At 38.0% G+C, this 14,647-nt stretch overlaps 2 protein-coding genes across 2 annotated transcripts in view; one reads left to right on the forward strand and one right to left on the reverse strand.

The window, feature by feature from the left end:
• Positions 1-780: 780 nt before the first annotated feature.
• Positions 781-5,361, reverse strand: synprb (synaptoporin b). Its single transcript, XM_063911620.1, has 5 exons — positions 5,272-5,361; positions 4,615-4,739; positions 2,809-3,007; positions 2,461-2,652; positions 781-2,378 (listed from the first exon to the last, which is right to left on the reverse strand). Exons 1-5 carry the CDS (start codon positions 5,293-5,295, stop codon positions 2,022-2,024), a joined length of 897 nt encoding a protein of 298 aa, XP_063767690.1. The 5' UTR covers positions 5,296-5,361; the 3' UTR covers positions 781-2,021.
• An 8,100-nt stretch (positions 5,362-13,461) lies between these two features.
• Positions 13,462-14,647, forward strand: part of cadpsb (Ca2+-dependent activator protein for secretion b) — a 56,514-nt gene continuing 55,328 nt past the window's right edge. The window contains 1 exon segment of the mRNA XM_063911614.1: positions 13,462-13,996. Within this exon segment, the coding sequence (XP_063767684.1) occupies positions 13,664-13,996 (333 nt within the window). The 5' untranslated portion in view covers positions 13,462-13,663.

Below are 14,647 nucleotides of genomic sequence, written 5' to 3' on the forward strand. Positions count from 1 at the left end.
AAGCAACAGAGGGAGGGTTCCTCTCCCAATGACAAACAGATATGCAGTAGATCTCTTGTGTATAGATAAGAAAGAAAAAAAAAAAGCGTACTACTCTCGATTGTAAATAAAGGCCAGGGTGCTTCATGCGCTGCTGGTGGGAAATACAGACATTACCAAGGATAAATGTTACACATTAGTCTATAACATGGTGCAGCTCAGAGGGGATAAATGCACCCTTCTTGAATACCAAAGCCCTTTTGTTTCCTGCTGATAACCTGACCCTAATTGTTATGCTGTGGGCTTAAACACAGTAATTTTCTTCCAGAGCTTTCTCTGGACACCTGCATATAGTTAGTGTGTCTGTCAGAGGGCCGGCTGACACAAGCACTGGCTCCCTTTGTTCTAATTGTTCACATTAGAAAGGAGGAGCTGCATACAAAGGGCTGAAAAACAAATGTAAAGATGCATTGGATACTTTTCCTGGCTGGTGTTCAAGACACCAGCTCTGCTTCACAAGGTAAGCAAATAATAAACGTCCATAACGGGCGTTATTGATGATTTAATGATATTTTCATAATAATCAACATATTATTTCCAATTATAGCTCAACAAACTAAATTGAATGCCTGGCATAATCGGAAATGCCTAATATCTTCATCAGAATAACACACACACACACACACACACACACACACACACACACACACACACACACACACACACACACACACACACACACACACACACACACACACACACACACACACACACACACACACACACACACACACACACACACACACACACACACACACACACACACACACACACACACACACCATTACTCTACACACTTTGAACAGTAGGTTATGAATTATATAGAGATTATCTCCTCTTTTTAATTAAAGTAAGGATCAGTATAATGCAGAAACTATGACAATAAAGGTATCAGTGCAACATGAGCACAATATTCAAAATCCAAATGATGTATCTTTAATGTAATTCCTTTTTTGTAGTATGCAACAAATTATTTTAGAATATATTTCTTTGAACAATAGCATGTGAATTTAGATATATTTACACAGATATACACACACAATAATGTTAATCTTAACCTAAACAGTACTCATTATTCACTTGATAATGTTACAGTTAAACAGCAAATATTCATAGCGATAACACTAGTGCTTTGGTTAGATGTATTTCCTAGATAGGCATCTACACTGGCTACCCTTTAAACAAAGTACAGGGCCAAATATCTTCAGAAATATATTAAGACAAAAAAGGAAAACAAGAAAAAACGTTTTTCATTCACAGGTAAAATCAGAAAGATGTGTAATAAATTCAGAGAGAAAAATCTCAATATCAACACAATCTAAACCAAATCAGACAAATATATATTTTTAAAAGCAAGTGTTGCATATTCTAAAAGAACAGTTCATACAGTATATGAAAAGTAGTTTTTTTGCTTGAATATCTTGCATGCCGTGCAATCTGGCAGCTGTGATGACAGACCATCTCATTTTGAGAAAGGTGCAGGTAAAATAAGATTTGATCCTAAGTGCTCCTTTCCATCATGGGCTACAAACTTCTCAAAGTTAATGTTATGTGAAATATGTACCGTGACTGAAACAAAAATAATGAATGAATGAATACATTAGCTCAGCTGTAAGCCCCTGCTGTGAAAACCCTTTCTTTTTTTGCCTATTTACCTAAAGATAAAGTGCTACCACTGTACTCTGCATCACTTCAAAAAAACATATTCAACATAAGTAATAATTTGTATCACACAATACTTAAAGTAAATGCAACATCTAAATCTATCTAAATGTTGCACTAGGCAGGGCCAACATGATTATAATAAAAATACATATATATACTCTCTACTTCCATTTATATATATAAACACAAAATGGTGAGTTATCACATTAGGAAGACCACATTTTTCAAAACGATACCATCGGTGTTTTCATTTTATCCCAAGTTAAGAATCATTTCCCTGTCTGGTTCTCAACATGGAGCATTGTACCAATTAACAATCACATCTCATTGACAAATATCATCGGCCCTTGAGACGCCACTTTACTGTCCCTATCATAAACTACTGGTTTGCCAAGATATGCGTGCGGTAAAGTCAAGCTTACTTGGGACTCGTTGAAGCTAACTTGTCTGTTGACCTGCTGATTGACACTGCCTTGTCTGGAGAGTTGGGGACCGAAACCCTCATCCGGCTGCTCGAAGCTGCTCTCACTGTAGAGACGCTGTCTCATTTCACAGTTGCGTTTCCCAGAAGCACTCCTTGTTGGATATCTCTGACCTGTCTTGTACCAGCCTGTCTCTTTGAAGACAAACCAAATATTGCCTACCCAGAGGATGACATTTACAAAACCAAAAACCTGGAGGAAAAGGGACAGAAGTGAGTGTCTTGTAACATACATTTGTATGTTTCAGTGCACAATTTGATGAATGAACACCCACCACAGATGTGTTAGGTCGTGACCAGAGAGGCTCCTGGGTGGCTGTGCATTTGTTCTCATGAGCTCTGCAGGCTGAAATGAGCAGGAGAACCTGTGTTGGGTTTGTGGCTGTCTTGATGTCAGAAAGAGATTTGGCCCAACAGCAACTGCTCACGAGCCACATGCAGGAGAAGATGGAAGTAACAACGAAATCCTGCTCAGGACAACAGAGTGGAAAGAACTCGTTAAATAATTGGATGGGCAATTTGATGTCTTTCATGTTATACAAACACATCAATATCACACTATAACTAATGTCTAATTCAGGTACTATTAGATGAATGTTTTTAGAAGATATAAGCTCACTGACCACGAGAGGGCCTCTGTTGTTCTTCAAATAGTTGTTCTGGTAGAAGACATAGACAATGGTTGCCAGCAGAGAGTACAGGAAAGCAAAAACCCCCACAGTCAGGAAAAACTGAGAAGCGGAGGAAAAGTCGCCATGCAAGAAAATAATCTCTTCCCTCTCTGCCTCACACAATGGAGCATTAAAATGCACATCTTTTAATCTGCAAGACAGAAAAGAGGTGAATGATAAAAAAAAGATTGTTATTATAAAACATGTGAGGAGATTCAGTCTGTAAGAAATGCCTCACTTTGGCCACTCGATGTTCACTAGCATTCTGAGTACTCTTTCTTTAACATATTTTTGGCTAGAAGAGTAAGGTTAAGACTAAATATACACAAGTGAGAAACTATTTGATGTTGCATACAAAGGGACACATTTAGCAATATTCAGGAAAACGCTGTCAGGGAAAAAAGCAGTTATTTTCTGTGACAAAAGGGAGTACACTATAGCAACATCTTTAATGTAATACAGTTTGCCAATTCACTTTCAAATTGAGGAATCGGATACATCATTACATTTTGTGAAAGGTTTTGTAGACCATTAAAATTAATTTATTTTTGGGAACTGTTGCGCAACATTTTCCCTCTGGATACCTTAAAATCTGTCTTATCTTGTTTTAAAATAAATTATGAATGCACAAAGATGTAAGATACTCCGGATGAAATTCAAGAATATATAATGTGGCAAAGGGGATTTATTGCTGTGTGTTAAGCAACACATTTACTGTTCTCATATTAAGCAACTTTTTAGTGTACATGCAGAATCAAAAAGACATCTTCTTCAAATGTTTGCCTGCTGAAAACATGAAAACAGAAAATCTGAAATAACATAACATTTCAAAGAGATTTCTAGAATTCAGTTTGAAGCAGTTTGAGTTATTGTTAAATTTATACATGACAGTGAACTAACACACAGACACCAGTGTCAAGTCAGCTGAGCTGTTAATGAGAGGACTAATTAACAGTTCTGTTGGCCATCACTGACAGAAGCATGGAGTTAGGGGTTGGTCCACAAGGCATGAGAGTTCACATCCACAGACCCACCAAACCACTCATCTAATGAAATGTTAATGGTGGCCAGTCACTCTCAAGACAGGCTGAAGTCGTTCAGTTAACAATACGGCTTCAGAGTTTACTCAAAATAGCAATGGGGATGACAAATTCAACTCTTTTTTTTAACCGAACATCTTACTGGTGGTTATATGGCACCCAAGTGGCCATGAAACATGCAGATGTGCAGGAGTCACAACGAAATGTGGACAAAGAAAGATACCAAAGGGGATATTACATCATAAAATCCCACCTGACGTTATGTCTTAGCTGACTGTTCTTTTTAATGGTCCAGTGAAACATTTTGGACCTAAATTGGGCAAGTATCCTATTTTTAAATTGACCAAGCTGTAAGATGGGGCAGGTCCCCTCTGCTGAGCCTCACTACATGATGGATTAAAGCTGTGCAGCTTTCAAATCTTTTTTGTCTGGCTGACTAATTTTATGAAATACGCAGAAACAATTGTCTGGCCATGTCTGGTAAGTCTGAATGCATTCATTTGGGTATCCAGTAAAATGAGGTTGTTAATAAGTCTGTTAATTCAACATTTCATGTACAACCTAACATGCTAATAGATTCAATGTCAAATATCAAAAGATTAAACCAAACAGAAAAACAGAACAGTGAGACAACAAATATGGGTCTTTATTTATTCATAGGTAAATCACCTAATTAGATCAAGAGACATTTAGAAAGGAACATAAACAACCACTTTACCTGAAAGGATATCCAAAATCAATGTTGATGCTGAGGTTACTCTGCCTCCTGCCTGCACAGTCCACTTTAACCTGGAGACGACCATAGTATCCTCCACATGTTGCAAAAGCACAGATGGCAAAAATCTGAGAAAACAAAAATACAACCATAAAATGTTCACCATTATAAGATAATAATTCAGACATTTCATTAATTGAATATCAGATCTGAGTCCCGCATACTGCATAATGTATACACATCAATAAATGACTGATTATTAAGTTTTATAATTGGTTTGAAAACAATACTTGAATAATTTAAAGGTCGGAAGACAACTCACAGAGCTGCTTACTGTGCGCTGGAGGGGGGCCACAGCAGTATACTACAGATTTAATTTGAGATTTAAATGTGAAATCTTTGATTAATTTTATCTTAATAGTTCATAAGTAGCATATTCATATTAACATTGAGACATTCATTTTGGGTAAACTACTTTGAATAGATTTTTCTCTGCTCCCAAGCGACAAATGTCACATCAGCAAAAAGGGCTGACCTAACAACATGACAGATTCTTCAGAAAAGAGCTAATCAATACATTTAAATCACATAATGTTTAAAGCAGTGAATTTAATTTGAACCAAAAACTATAAATGAAAAGACAAGAGAGCTTAAACTTACCGGAGCAAATATAACCATACACATTTATAAATCACAGATCTCAAGTACGACGCCACACAGTGTCGATAGCTTTTGTCATCAGGGTTGAAACGCTATTGATGTAGATAGGGGCAGAGAGAGTGACTCTTCCAGCGGAGAGGAAGGCTGACAGGAGATAACTCCCCCAGGGAGGAGTCTGAGATTTGACTGTTCCTCTACAATTTGTTCACAAACACTGCAATAAACTATAAATACCTATTGAGTGAATTTGTGTGAAAGGGGTGCTTGTGTTTGTTGTAAGACCATAAGGATCTAAAAAGATCATTTTCTAAATAAAGCATCATCAGACACACACAGACAAAGAAAAAGTCATTTCTCCTGCATCACTTTGTTGTTTCAATTAAAACTAAAATAGGTCTGTCTCCAAATGTACTCGTTTTTCAGGTAAAAAGGAAATTCAGTTGTTTCTTTAAACACTCATACTTGATCAATTATATTTATTTATAAAAAACATTAGATTATCCGAAAAATACTGAGGCTGCAACCAGGTATGTTTTGTGTTGAAGTAACATAGCAGTTTTTTCCTGGACTTTGACCTTACTACATTGTTACATTGCATTGTACAATTTAAAACTGATGGGAGCTTAGATTATTTGTATCATTGGCATCCTTATTTCAACAATAAGAGAAATCACAACTATCTGGTTAAAGACATGCTCTAATATACCTGCACCTCGTACAACGGGTATATATTAGCTGCGTCACTATAAACAGAAAATATTCTTGTTTCTATTTATCATACCAAGGTCCGATGAATAATCAGACTTTCAAACTTTGCACAGCTTGTGTTGGATTATAATCGTAGCAAACAATATATCTAATATGGCATTCAGTAAAATAAAAAACGGATCTGTTGACTATATTGTAACCTTTTTATTCTTTTCCAGTTATCAATTAATGATTAAATGGGCTATTTCCTGGTAATAAAAAGGGTTCTGCTGACCTCTTTTGGTGACAAATGTGTATTACAGGATGAATTTAGAACTGCACATACTGTAAGTGAGTGAAATTAATAATGTACTGCACTGCAACTTATTAGTGACCTTTTTCAATTCAGAGGCTTTTATTCCTAAATATATTTCCTAGTTACAAAACAGAATACCAAACATGTAGGCCTTTCAGAATCTAATAAATGCACATACCATGATTCTCACAGAAGAAAAGTAATGATCAAGGAACTGAGGATGATTTTACTTACATTTTTTGAGCTCCACTTTTTGTTTCTTGAGTTTTGATGAAATTCTGTCTCCATTATTTGGCAAAGGCACTTGTTTTCCTCACACTATTTTAAAGTTCTGCAACCACTATAACCACAGTTGTTAATACACTACAGGAAAACACATTAAAATGCTAAATATTATTATAGAATATGTATTAAAAAACGTGAGTGCTTTAAAAGACAAAGTAAAGCACATACTCAAAGACATAATAGGGCTAGTGATAACGGAAACTACAGTTGTTAAAACATTCATAATAAATAACAGGATAAATAGAGGAGTAAGCTGGTAGATTATGAGAAAATGAGATTTAAACTCAAAAAACGTTTTAACAAACATTATTTATCCATGTAAGACTTTTTGATTTCTATCTACGGTGGATTTGACATACCGCTAGTTATATATTGAAGTTATTGGGCCACTAGAATCTTGAAAGAAATACAACCACAGCTGTAGTGGCCAATGTAGGATTGAAAACATGACGGACAATAAGGATAAAGAACCCATTAGCAGCGTGCTTTGAGAAGTAATGTTAAAAAAAGAAAGTGACTTTGATTAACTAATTCCCTCAGGCAGGTTTTTGATGTTTTTGGCAAAATGAATGATGACATTTTCTGTCTACAATAGAAAACAGAAAAACAGCACGAATGTTGTTTAATGAATCACTTTCTGCTTTTTGGTTGATTTGAAGTGAAGGGATTGAAAGGCAAGATGTCAGATTTAACACAGGATTAAATAATCAATTCTGAAAGTGATAGATACCTGGTGCTGCAGGGTAAAGGCAGAAGTCATGAGGAGTATTTTAAATCCCATTTCACGAGCTGGAGGCTGACAGGAACATCAAACTGGAATAAAAATAGGTTGATGCCGAGAACAGATAAAGACCTAGCTGTCCAATTTGATCAGAGATAAACATTGTTTGATTAGTGTGGTTCTCCTCTGAAGGAAACAGGATGACTACATTATAATTAAAAAGTACATTGTAAAATATCTATCCTTTTAAAAAATTAGGCTGATGGAACTGAGAAAATGCATGCAGGTTGATTCATTTTCAAACATTCAGTGATGTTGTTGTTATTGACAATTTTTTCATATATCAGATCCAGTCAGGTTGTGATTTCCAACCAAAAAGTATGAGAACAAATAAATGTGACCTTTGATTTTTGTATTTAGTTTGTCAGATGTTTTTGGTAATTGGTACATTTTATTTGTGTGACTTGAAGAGGGGCGCTGTGTGAATCTCATTTAAAGAGCGATATACAGTGTTAAACTACAAGGAAAATTCTGAATTTTACCTCTGTGAAATCAACAGTTCAAGCATCAAAATATACTTATAAAAAATATGAAATATGATGGAGAATGGCCCATTTCCGAATAATGTTATATTTTTGCGGGCTGAAACTATTGATATATTAATAAAGTTTAAACGTTAAAGCCTAAAGGTCAGTTACCATAACATAACCATTTAAAAACGCATTATTTTACTCGGAGCATGTTTAACCTGTCCTTTCACTTTTATCTGAGTACATTTCACAGTACAATACTTCTACTTGAACCTCTGTAAAGTAAGGGGAGTCGTGGCGCAGTGGGATAGTGTGCTGATATTCGTATCAGGGGATAGTAGGTTCAAGTCCCACTGCCGTCAACATGTCGTTGTGTCCCTTGGCAAAACACCTCACCCCAAATTGCTCCTTTGGGGATTGGCCACAGTATCGATTGTATGTAAGTCGCTTTGGATGAAAGTGTCTGAATATATCTTAAGCATTTTTTTTTTCTCCATTCCTGCCCATCAGGTGTCCATTCTATTTGTTAAAATGGTGATCAGGGTAAACTCACACAACAGATGAAGCTAGGTGCTCTTTGATTATTTAGCCAACAGAGGGCAATGCTTAGCTATACTGATTGAGAGGGAATCTGTGAAGCTGCAGTGATGAGCTCTTCTTACTTTCTCACTGCATTTGATCTTTCTCCTCTGTTAAAAATACAGCTGACGATCTGAACAAAAGTTACAAACATCTGCCATCACTGTTGTGTGCAAAGATTGGAGAAATATCCCCCTTGATGAGAGGATTGTGCTGGAGCTATAGGGTTTTTTCGTCATGTTAAAGTGGTGAGTCTCTAGCTTCTCGCTGCATTATTAATGAGTCTTTTTCTGGCATCGTCTCCCTGAAAACTGTGTGAGGAAGAGGCAAGCATTAATCTAGTGGTTTTTATGAGGTCTCCACACCTGGAAATGTGCTGTCCAACAAGATGATAGTGTTTTTTTTTTCTCTCAGGGAGGGCTACCTTTGACCCGGGGCAAATCTACAGCATCCAGGATTTATCCCATTTCAAATCAAATTTAAGCTATATAAATATTTACAAATCATGTTTCTAATTTAGTCAGAAAATATACATATAGGAAACTTAAACTGTAAGAATAATCCATAAAATGAACACACATGCATTTTTGCTGTAAGGATATTGTGCCTGGGAATAAAAACGTGTAAAACACAAAAGAAGATAAAAGGAAAAACATATGACAGAAATGTATTTATGTTTTTCTACACCTGCTTTGGATGCCATAATAAATTCACTGCACATTAATTACTCGAACAATACTAGTGCATATGGAAATATCAGAATTCCATTTCCTATTTTGCATTTGGGGGAGAAAAACAGAAAACATGAAAGGCTGTGTTACGTAAAAGGATTTATGCAGATTGGTTTTGAATTTCCTCAAACACGGGCTTCTCCTTATTCCTAAAGTCCAATCACTACCCATCTCCACTGTAAACTGTTTTACCACTTCACGCGTCTGCAATCCATTTATAATCCAATATCACTTAAAAATCAGAAAATCAAACAACAGCTGTTAACTCGCAACACATATCTTAAAAGGCCAGTTCCCAGGATGTACACACACTCTCGTTGAAAATGTCAAGCTTCATCAAACAGTATTTGCTGGTTGTGAAGCCCTCTGTGAGACGGCTAAAGTAGCTGCATGCTGACACTGACCCTATTCCATCAATCTCACATTAAAACCGCTTCCAGCATTTAAATATTTCAAAGAGCTAACTCCAGAGAAGGTCTGAGCCTCTGTGTATCTGTGCAGATGTGCATGTGTGTGTGTGTGTGTGTGTGTGTGTGTGTGTGTGTGTGTGTGTGTGTGTGTGTGTGAGTGTGTGTGTGTGTGTGTGTATAAGTATAAGTCCGTCAATTTCTCGCTCTAAAACTGATTTTCAGAGCTTAAGAGTGGTCGTCAAAAAGGAACACAGATCTCAATGATACAAGCCTGCACTATATGAATCTTTTTCTGCACACATGCTCTGTACATATACGTACGTACACTATAGCATGGCAGGGACGATTTATACATGAAGAGATCTGAGGGAGGGAAGTTATTAATATATCATTGTTCTGTTATTCTGCGATGTTTCAGATGTGCTGAACTGTCACTCTGTGCCTTACATATCCTGTCTGTGTCAATTCTCCATAGACACACACATGACAGCATGCAAAAGACACACAGAGAAATACACCCACAAATAAATACAAACATTGTTGTTGTTTTCATTATGGTTTTTCATGTTTACAGACAGAATGAATGTGAAAGAAAAACCATTCAGATCATAGAGAAGATGATAGAACATATGAGAATAAAGTCAGGCGGGTTATTTTAAAGCATGACTTTAATCAATAATTAATTTCTGCTGAAGGGTCAACGGAGGTTCACATATGTTTCATCTCATCTCATGGTTCAGACTTGAAGATACGATATGAGATTTTTTCGCCAGGTTGAACCTATTCAACAGAGATATGGCTTCTTCTTTTGTGTTCATATTTAGTAGACAGATATGTTGATATGTGTGAGTTGCTTTCAAGAGGTTAAGTGACCAAATATCAAATTACATCATCATATTTAATGAACACAACAGTTCACTTTAGTTTTTTATTGAGATAATAATGTCACCACAATGTATTCTTTAATGGCTGATCTGGAGGTTACACTCATACAGTGTCACATGGATTGTTCCTATTTGTCATTTAATTGTATATTTTCATACATTTCACCCAAGCCTGGAAGTCGTTTTTAGTATCTTTCAGCTGAATTAGCCCCTAGCTGGTAAACAGTAATGGGGACTTTAGCAGCTGAAGAGCCAAATGTTTTCGCTTAGGAGTTGGCATCATCAAAACAGAGCATGAAAAGAGTGAATATTGGACCTATGTTTCTTTGATAGACACAAACATGCCTCCAAATAAACGCTCATGTTGCTCCATTGGTGTGGGTCGGGGTGTAAAAAGAGAACTGTTTAGTCCACAACTTATTTCAACTGTCCTCAAGGGGCAAACAATCTGTAATTGCAGGTTTTAGAACCACTTTACCATTATTAAATAAACGTTAATTATTGGCCTTGGAAACAGCATTGGATCTTCTTACAAGGTCTATTAAAAGCTGTCCTTGATCTTTTGAACATGTCACATGCCCTCCATCTTCATCAGCATGTGGAGATGAGTCATAAAAAGGTGTTTACTGGTAATGGTGGGGAGATTATCTTAACTTCATGAACAGTACTCTGATGATGGACATTCTATAAAGGATCTTTTTAAAAACACAAATAATTACAATTCCAGCTGCAAGATTAAACTTGTATTTTTTTCCACAATGGCCTTTTGTGTTGTACTACCTTGAAGGACATCAACATTTAATGTGTACACACTTTAGTTGAAGTAGAAGAGTGGAGCAAAGAACTTCAGTCAATTATTAATGTTTAAAAGGTTTGGAGAGTTACGTTGCAGAGTTTAGTGCTAGACCTCTTCGTGGGATCTCAAGAGTGTGCAGTGGCACAAAACTGAGGGGTCTCACCCGTCAAGAGCTGACAGTGGCCTGCTGAGAACCTAATGAGCTAAGTACTGTTGGGAACAAAGGCAAACCTCATGCTGAGAATCCACAAGGGTAAACTGTTTGAGTAAAAACTAAAGAAGGACTATTAAATGCAGAGTAAGGGCAACAGGAGATGGGAAGTCCTTGCAAGCATAGTAACAGACAGGGAATTTGTGTCTCAGACACATAAAGAACATCTGGAATAGCAGCTAGTCAGTCCAAATGTCAGATTCAATGTAATCTTGTAGTTGAAGCTTATCCTGTGTGCATGCTGAGTTTACAATATAAAGGCTGTCGTGATGTGCAAGGACTGTAAATTCCAGGAGAGGGTGGGGGAGGTGAACACAATGAGGGTCAGAGGAATTAATAGATGGGTTTACCTCTAAAAAAAACAAATCAAAGGGAATATATTAATATTGGTTTAACAGATCCCAACTTTTTGACATATGCAACCCGTAACAAAAACTCATAAGCAGATATGTGTTTAATTTTAACTGGTCATAAACCAAAAAGGTAGAATATAAAAGAGATATTAGAGTTAATGTAAATTCAGTCAGCAAGGACCAGGCAACCAGAGCAGCTAAACAAGCTCACACTTAAAACATCTCGTCAGCAGGGGGGAGATAATCATCAACAGATTAACTCCAGTATCACTTTAGTCCTTTTTCATAATGTGTCATTATTATGAAAATAAGGTTTTCAAGGTGAAACTGTCAGAAAGGAATCACTGTGATGATCATTTATATCCCTATAAAAATAATAAGAGCATTTGTTTAGTAGAAGTCTGCCTTAGGGTCTCTCATATTTCATAGGACAATCGTGATTTGTGTTTTGTTTAATTAGGTGAATAGGGCCTCTGGTTAGGAGTCAGATAGTTGGTAATGTATCATACTATTTTCTAAAAAACGGCTGTTGTCTTTGAATCAAAATAGTCTGTGCATTTTGTCTTCATGCTGACGAATGCTATCTCTATCTGCAACCTCGGGGCTTTGGATTATCAAAGTGATGTCAATATACAAATAAAAACACCCCAGGTTATTTTATATCTATTTAGGGCCAAGGTAAAAATAGTCGTCATCAAAACGTTTTGGTTGCATAAAGTGATTAAATAAGAGTGAAATCAGTTGCCAGTATTTGTCTTTAAAAGCTTATCCACAAAAATGAGTATTGCAAACCATGTGTGAATGTAGTCAGTTTGCCCCTGTAGTGTTGGAGTGTTGGAAGGCTGTGAATGATCACGTGATGACTTGAATACACAGTGCGTCATATCACACTTTGTTATCATAAAGTGTGTCAAAACTGTCATATAGTGTCATAGTGAATATAATATAATTCAACCAAGTCACAGACTTTGCTTTTAGGTTTTACTTTATTAATGTCATCAATACTATGGTTGAAGATTTGTATTTGGTCAGCAACTATATGAGATTAAGTCGAACACCTGAAGATTTCTCTTCGTTCAACGAAACATCTCTATGAAACGCTTGTATGACTGCAGCGTAATTCAAGAAATGCCTACCAACGCATACTGCAACAATCAATTTCTCCACCAGAAGCCAACAGACATAGAGCAGGTGGTTCAGCCTTCATGGCCACCCACCCTTCACAAGCACACCATGGGACGGCTCAGGAGGAGCCACGTTTCACACCAACTCACTCGTGTGCTCATACACGGAATAATGTTCCCCATTTGGGGGACAATATCAGATAAATCCTGTGGCAGCCATCTTAGGTGTAGTACTGCAGAGCGTTAGGATGGGATTAAGGAAGAGTCGCCCATCCTTCACTCTCTGTTCTTATTATTCTGTGTTCAGGACCACGGACAGCTCTCGCGCCTGCGTCCCGGCCTGGCAGGCAGGGAGAGGCCATCACCCACTTTCACTGAGGGGAAAAAAGCCGCTCTTCTTTCCCTCAGCTGTACACTACACTCTGCCTGCCCCTCCCCTTCGCTCCCTTCTCACCTCCCCCTCTCACATCCGCAGCAGTGACTGGCCAATAAAATACAGAAAATACGTAAGCATCGACGAGTGCTCGGCGCAGGCGGAGAAAGCTGAGTGTGGAGCAGAGCCGACCTCCTCCAGCACCACTCGTACTGCTGACATCCCTCAGCGAGCGAGTACAATCCGGGCCTATCCCTGTCTTGACTTCGGGCATATTCTTCATGAAATATAAGCACGGATAAGACAACGGAACAGCCATCATCTGAAGGACATCGAAACACCTCATTTAGTAGGTTAGTATATCTGTAGGCACGCATCACCTCTAGAGCAAGATGTTAGATCCTTCGTCCAGCGAGGAGGAATCTGATGGGATAGTGGAGGAGGAAAGCAAAGAGGCGATGGCACCCCAGGCCGGATCCCGCATCTCTCCAAGCAGGACAAGCGAGAGCTCGGGTGGACTGGCTCCCAGCAGCAGCCGCAGCAGTGCCCGTCCGACCAGCCCGAGCCCGTCAGCTGTCAGCGAGGAGAAAGAGGATCTGGAGAAGATGCATAGGGAAGAAGAAGACCGTAAAAAGAAGCTGCAGTTGTATGTTTTTGTGATGCGATGCGTCGCTTACCCCTTCAATGCAAAACAGCCCACAGATATGGCAAGGCGACAGCAGAAGGTAAGGGCCCTCGGTGCAAAGGCATAATTAATAACCACATGCTGACGAAATGCCTGCTTTCACATCGCAGATGTTGTCATTGATGACCTACATAAGGTAGAGAACAGAGGTTTTTTTTTTTTTTGCCACTAGGCCAATCCCATAGCAGACGGATGAAGCACAGTCCCAGTGAAAACACTGTTGGTTATTTTGACGCAAAATCTTGAAATCTTCGGAGCATAAGAAGAGCACATAAGTGCTCCGAGCTCCGGATGGTGAAAGGACACATGGCACTGCAGAGCTGCAGAGTGCAGTTCCTCCTTACACAAGCTCATAAGTGAGATCAATCTCAGAGCCCATTCATTGAAAGGGCGTTCAAGAGATGGTGGATGGCTATTAAAAACGTGATTTTCCTTGTTAGACTAAATCTCACTAAATCCTGCTTTCCTTTACATATGCAGCTGTATGTATCTCTACTGTATGTCCTGCCTTCCTGGCGGATGCCCAATTTCAACCCGTTTGCGCCATTACTTATCCCGTCAATTTGGCCTCCCAAGGTGACTTTTAGGCACAGACCTCTGGAGGAGGTTTGCCTATAAGCCTTACTTCTCTGAAGCTGAGTGTGGCTCCTCTTGATGGGTTCAAGTTAATTAATGTCATTATAAAAAAATA

Source organism: Eleginops maclovinus, chromosome 20, assembly GCF_036324505.1.
Source record: "Eleginops maclovinus isolate JMC-PN-2008 ecotype Puerto Natales chromosome 20, JC_Emac_rtc_rv5, whole genome shotgun sequence".
In the NCBI taxonomy this organism is placed as follows: domain Eukaryota; kingdom Metazoa; phylum Chordata; class Actinopteri; order Perciformes; family Eleginopidae; genus Eleginops; species Eleginops maclovinus.

Coding starts and splice junctions, on each gene's coding strand:
- synprb (XM_063911620.1), bottom strand. CDS start 5,295: ATGTGTATGGTTATATTTGCTCCG. Junction 4,740..5,271: donor GTATGGTTATATTTGCTCCG/GTAAGTTTAAGC, acceptor TTGTTTTCTCAG/ATTTTTGCCATCTGTGCTTT. Junction 2,379..2,460: donor CACGACCTAACACATCTGTG/GTGGGTGTTCAT, acceptor CTTTTCCTCCAG/GTTTTTGGTTTTGTAAATGT.